Raw genomic sequence first — 6660 nt, forward strand, 5'->3', positions numbered from 1 at the left:
TCTCTATCCCATCCACACACTACTCCTTTCCCCTGCCGAGTGAGTCACGCCTACCCCGAAAGGGAAATGGCTTAATGGTGTAATAATAATAAAAAAAAAATAAGTCGAAAATACAGCATGTAGGTATGGAATTAAAAATAACCATGTGAGGTGTGTCTATACTGATCGGATTAAGAGGAATTAAAAAAGTAGAAAATATATTCGCCTGCATGGAACAAAACACAAGTGTCAATCGTTAAAGAAATAAAAAAATAATCGATTTCGGAGATGAATCTATTGTTTCGTTGGGCACTTCTCCCGATGGAAAATTAGCACATTCAAACAATTTTTTTAATGCTCACTCTTTCGTTTAAATCTGAAAATATTCATTTTTCTCTATTCTTCTCTTCTTACCGGACAACTTGACATTTTTAATCTATCAGCATTTCAGTACAAATAATCTAATAATTGCACAAAATAATCTATATTTATATTTAAGTGAACACACATATGCATGCTGATCATGTGACAGGAACGGGAAAGTTAAAATCATTGTTGCCTGGTTGTCGGTCGGTGATATCTCGCAAAAGTGGAGCTCAAGCCGATATAAATTTAGATCCTGAGGATAAAGTCGAATTTGGTAGACATCATATCGATTGCTTTCCAACTCCAGGACACACGGAAGGTCACTAATACAAATTTTAATTAACTAAAATGTAATAAAACTAGGATTCGTAAAAAAATTTATAGGTTCAAAGAATATTTTCTGCATTTTTTTCCTTAAAAGATTAATATAACTTTAATATTAAATTTTTCCTGTTCTAACGGATATGCAATAAATGCTAAATTTATTGCAGTTTATTAATGAATTTTATGTTATTTAAACATTTGGAAATTAAGAAAATATTTGTAAACTTGCTTTTTTCTGATTTTTTAAATATTTTTATTAAAATAATATAATTTGTTTGAATTCTTTTAAATAGTTCGAATGAATTGTTTCATTAATAGGTTGCATGACACTTATCTGTAAAGAGCAAGGAATAGCCTTTACTGGTGATACTTTACTTATCCGGGGATGTGGACGGACAGATTTTCAGGTTAGTATTTCTCAAATAAAAATAAGATATAGTAAAACCGTAAAATTTTATTTTGTATTATATTAGGTAGGGGCTATACTAAGGGGGGCCGCTGGACCGGAAAACCGAAAAATGACCGGAAAAAACCGGGAAATGACAGTGAATTTATTTTTTGACTGGGAATTTTACAAATTTTTAGACAAAAAATTCTGTCAAGTTTGATTTCAACAGTTTTTTAAATAATCAATTGAATGTTTATCTTTTTCAATTATGATATCATTCAGTCATTCAAAGAATTTTAAAATACAGTTTTAAAGATTTAAAAAATAAAAAATTAGTGGCGTTTGAAATCGACAATTTTTGATAAAAAAACCTTTTCAGTTGATCAAAATTGAATGTAAATTATGATTTTTGAAATTGAACTATAAATTAACGATTAACAAGTGAATAATAATTGATTTTATAAGATGATTCAGAATCAGTTAAAAATTTAGGAATTTCCAGATTTTAACGTAAAAATTAAATTTTTTCAATTGAAATTTTGAAATTCTTAGTGTAATTAAACAAATGTAAACGCCTGATTGAAACTTTATAACCCATTTTCAATTTTAAAATAACTTAAAAGAATATGCTCGTAATTAGAGGGCTTTTATCAAATTTAAAATATTGTTTAGCCTAAAATTTTTTAATTAAGGAAAATAACAATTGCTGATTATTTAGACATATTTGATGGTTCATGTAAAATCGGCGATGGTGAATCAAATATCCAACACATAACCTAAAACTAAACATTGAGCCTTGCGATTTTAATTGTTCTATGTAAAAATATTTAATTTGCAAGTAAAATTGTTGAATTTGATGCATAATAAATTTTGAACATCTATAATTTCTAGAATCAAAATATAGATTTTGGCAGATCAAAAGAATAAAAAATATTTTCTTAAGGCTTCTAAGAAAACTGAAAATTACTTTTTATTTTACAGAAATAATTTTAAGAGAATATTTTTAAAAATTTAAGAAGATGTCCAAAATTGTCAAAAATATTTTCCATTTTACAGGATTAAATAAAAATTAGGAAAAATTCGAATCATTTTACAAGATATTTAGAAGTTCTAAAAAAATTGCAAAAATAATTGAAAATTTGAGTAAATGTAAAACAACATGTAGATCTTTCAAGATTTTGAAATAAAATTTGTAGCTTTCTAAAGATTTTAAAACTATTTATAATGAAAATAATTTAACTTTTAATTTAGGAAGTGTTAAGCTTATAAAAAACATTAATCGTACAATTTTCAATATTTCTAGTTTATTGCTTAAAATGATTTGCTGCTCAGTTTTGATGACTTTAAATTCAAAATTGTTTAGTCTAATTTTGTTTTTGTTTGCGAACCGGGAAAAAGCCGGGAAATGACCGGGAATTTTTGTATGTGATTAAAACGGCCACCTTGCTACTTAAATCACGTAACAGCTCAGAGAGGGGGGGGGGGGATATGTTGTTACGCTATATTATGATTCATTCACGTAAGTAATTTTTGAAAATTCGGAAGTGAAACAAATAACTTTTACTAAGCGTACAGAAATTTAATATGAATTTCACTTTACGCGTCTGATCAAACCTGGTCAATGAAAAACCAACCTAGCCAACAACAATTTTTTTAAAGTATGGAAATTTTAATGGTCAGAAAAAAATCAGGGATTTAAAAAAAACGCTTTAAATCTAGGGAATTTCTATAATTTTAAATAACCGTCGAGAAGACTAAATTTGAAAATGTCTAATTTGAATTAAAAATTGTTTAATTCCGATTATAAAAGATTTTAGTTGAAAAATGGTAAAAGTCATCCATTTTTGTTGAAAATTTAACTGTTTTGTTGCAAATTTGTCTCTTTAGTCTGAAAATTCATCTATTTCGGTCGAAAATCTACTTTTTTCTTAAAGTTCATAGTTTGGTATTACAAAGTCAAACTGAAATATTTTTTGAACGAAAATTCAAATTTTGGTCTGAAAAGTTTTTTTTTTAGTTTAAAAACTTATCTATTTTACAAGCATCACAGATCTGCCCCTAATTCCCTATCGTACCCTATATTCAGTTAAGGTCCCTAAAGTACCCTATTTTCAAAATTTTATCCCTATGGATACCTCATTTGAGTCAGGCTCTTTGAAAGAAATAACAAAAATCAGAGAATTTCTGAGAGAAGTAACTGTTTAAAAAAAATAATAATTCAATATTCAAAATAATTCAATAATTTTAAGGCATTTCTAAGATTTTACGGTATTTTTAAATCTGCTAATGCATTTCAATGGCTTTCAAAATATATTAAAGAATTCGAAATATTTTAAGGACTTTTTAAAAGATTCCCAGAAATTTTGTATTTATTTCAGTAGTTTGAAGGGTTCCATATTTTTAAATTATTTTCAATTCACTTGATTGCTTTCTAAATTCAGATTGATTTTTTTATGAATTTTATCGAATTCTTCTCATTTCTTTTAAACTTTTCTAAATTCACTCAAAATTGATTGTAATGAATCACATTTTTTCCGATTCTTAAAATTGTTTCAATTCTTTTGAAATTATCTTGAGTTTTGTTTTAATCATTAGTCACTTCTTGTGTTAGAAATTAGTAAGGTTTCAAAGATTTGAAGAAATTAAAATTTTTTCTTGGACTTCACACTGAACTCTTTTAGATACTTTTTAATTTTTTTAAAATTATTTAAATTTTTTATTTAATTGATCCTGAAGTCTATTAACTTAACGAGGAATCTTAGGCATTTTATCACATTCTTTGGATTACATTGAATTTTTATACAGAAATTAATGGATTTTAAAAAAATATGCCCGCTTCGCGGGCACATTCTCATTGCGGGCTGGGCGCGCGCAGGTACGCTCTCGCGCTTCGCGCTCGTTTTGTACGTTTAATGCGTACACTTTAACTAAATTTTTTCAAATATTGTGAATACTATAACTTACATCGAAGACTGTGATTTAAAATTCTGAGAAATTACAGCCATAAATTGGAACTAAATTTTTTTCGATTTGATTTTAAAAAGGGTTCTCAAAGCACCTATGGCTTTGACGATTACATTCTCATTCCGAAACTCGCGCTTCGCGCTCGATAATTCGTGTCCACTTCAAAAACTTCAAGATAATTTGTAAATCTTTTTAAAATCTACTAAAAATAACGTTTCAAACTTATGGATCTCTTACAAAATCAAAATTGCATATTTTTGAAAATGATTCAACTTTTTGGAAATTTTGTCTAATTACAAAATTTCATGATAATAGTTTCGAAAAACATTTATTTTATATCTAGTAGAAATTTGGGTTGATATTTCCTGACCTATTAAAAAATTTGTTTTTCCTTTTTTAGAAAATTTTCGAAATGTTGTGAAGCATATAACTTTTGGAAGTTTTATCGAATTTAAAAATATCATTAGGATAATTTGCAATTCTTTTTGACTTTTATCAGAAAATTTGACAAAAATGTCTAAAACTCATAAAAAAATTTTATTCAAATTTTGAAAAAGCTCAAACTTTCTGAATATTTGTCTAGTCGAAAAATTTAACTGACATAGTATCTAAATATATTTGATCTCTAGTGATAAATTTAAATGAAATTCTCTAATCTTTTAGAAAAATATTTATTTTTCTGAAAATTTTTAAAATTTTCAAAAGTACGCCACTTTTCTAATTTTCATCGAAATTACAAATTTTATTTCGATAATTTGCAAGTCTTCTACATATCTATAAGAAACTCCAACAAAAAATTTCAAATTTGAAAAATTTTTTTTTTCAAATTTTGAAAATGTTCTAGATTTTTTAATTTTTGTTGGAAATATCTGCTTAACGAACTTAGCCTTCATTTTGTGAAACTTAAGAAGTGTATAAAAGGCTGACATCATTGGACAAATGCTTCAAAAGTTAGCGTGGCTACAACATTCAGGTAACCATACATACAGACATACAGACAGATACCAATGAAATTTTATGATTTTCGGATTCTGTGAGTGCCGAAACGTATTTGAATACTTTTGAATGTAAATTGAGTTGTTCCAAAATCTTCTGATTTTATCCTGAATTTGTTATCCTATGAGCGTGACAAAACATACCCTTTGGTCGCTATATTTTATCCCATAAGGACTGTTGTGAGGTCTGATTTTAGTAAAAATTAATCTCTCTTGGATAAAAATTCAACTGTTTGGTTGAAAATTCGACAATTTTTTTAAAAGGTCATCCTTTTGTGGTTGTAAAGTTCCATTTTTTGTTGAAAATTCGTCTCTTTGGGTTGTAAATTCAACTATTATCGTAGAAAGTTTATTTTTTGAATAAAATCCATATTTTGGTATTGACAAATCGAATTAAATCTTTTCTGCATGAAAGTTCGACTTGTTTTTTTAAATTTTCCTTTTAAAAAATTCATCTATTTTAGTAAAAATTGTATCTCGTTTGTATAAAAATGCACCTCTTTGGTTCAAATTCTATAATCTTGTTAAAAAGTCATCTTTTTTGTTTGAAAATTACAGTTTTTTGTTTTAAATTCAACTGCTTCGTATACAAAGATTTACTCTTTTGTTTCAAATTCATATTTCAGTATTAAAATTCAACTATTTTTTTATTTACAAATTCATTTGTTGTATTGATTTCAAATCGCAGATTTCAAATTATTTATGTCTTATGGTCCAATTGTAAATCGCAAAATCATCTGTTGTAGTCGAAATATCGCCTTTCTTGAATAAAAATGCAACAATTTTGTTAAGTAGTCATTCTTTTTGTTAAAAAAATGAACTGTTTTTGTTGTTGTTGAAAATTCACATATCTTTGTAAAAAATATACTTCTTGTTTAAAACTCATATTTTGATATTGGAACTAAAATCTTTTTTGGATGAAAATTGAACTATTTTTTTGAATTTTTTTTTGCTTAAAAATTCATCTGTTTGAGTACAAGTGTAATTTTTCTTGAATAAAAATCATAAAAATGCAGCTGTTTGCTTTTTTTAAAAAATAATATTTTTTCTTGAGAATTCAACTATTTGAAAAATAATTTCTATTAACAATTTAAATATTTTATTGAATATTAATTTTTTTGCTTGAAATTTATATTCTGGTTGAAAATTCAATTTTTGTATAGAAAATTGGTCTGTCGGCTTGAAGATTCAACAATTTAGATAACATTTATTTTCTTTCATGAATGAAAAATATTTGTTGCAAATTCGTCTTTTTGGCTTTAAAATTATTTTTTTAAAATGAAATTTAATCTTTTTTGGTTGAAATATCAACTATTACTCGTTATTGTCAAGAATTTATCTCTCTGGGTTGTAAAAATCAGATATTTTGTTGAAAATTGAAGTATTTTGTTACAAACTTAACTTTTAGGGTCGAAAAGTAACTTTTGTTGTTTAAAATAAATAAATAAATTTAAAATTAATAATAAAAACCTCATCCTAACTATAATGGGGCCGAAATTAGTCCTAAAGGTAAAGATTTAATCATTTATTGTCTTTGAAAGCTACCTACAGTCTGTCAAGTTAAAACGTGGGTGGCTTTACTCGCAGTCGGTAAGGTGTATCGACATGATTTTGGTGTCAAAATATTAAGAAGAGCTCCCTCTT

At 26.4% G+C, this 6660-nt stretch overlaps 1 protein-coding gene across 1 annotated transcript in view; it reads left to right on the plus strand.

Annotated features, from left to right (window-relative positions):
• The window catches only part of LOC117178018 (persulfide dioxygenase ETHE1, mitochondrial), a 16173-nt gene that overhangs the window by 5466 nt on the left and 4047 nt on the right, over positions 1-6660 (plus strand). The window contains exons 2-3 of the mRNA XM_033369208.1: positions 479-664; positions 988-1076. Of these exons, the coding sequence (XP_033225099.1) occupies positions 479-664; positions 988-1076 (275 nt within the window). The remainder of the gene's footprint in view (positions 1-478; positions 665-987; positions 1077-6660) is intronic.

Source organism: Belonocnema kinseyi, chromosome 8, assembly GCF_010883055.1.
Source record: "Belonocnema kinseyi isolate 2016_QV_RU_SX_M_011 chromosome 8, B_treatae_v1, whole genome shotgun sequence".
Taxonomy (NCBI): domain Eukaryota; kingdom Metazoa; phylum Arthropoda; class Insecta; order Hymenoptera; family Cynipidae; genus Belonocnema; species Belonocnema kinseyi.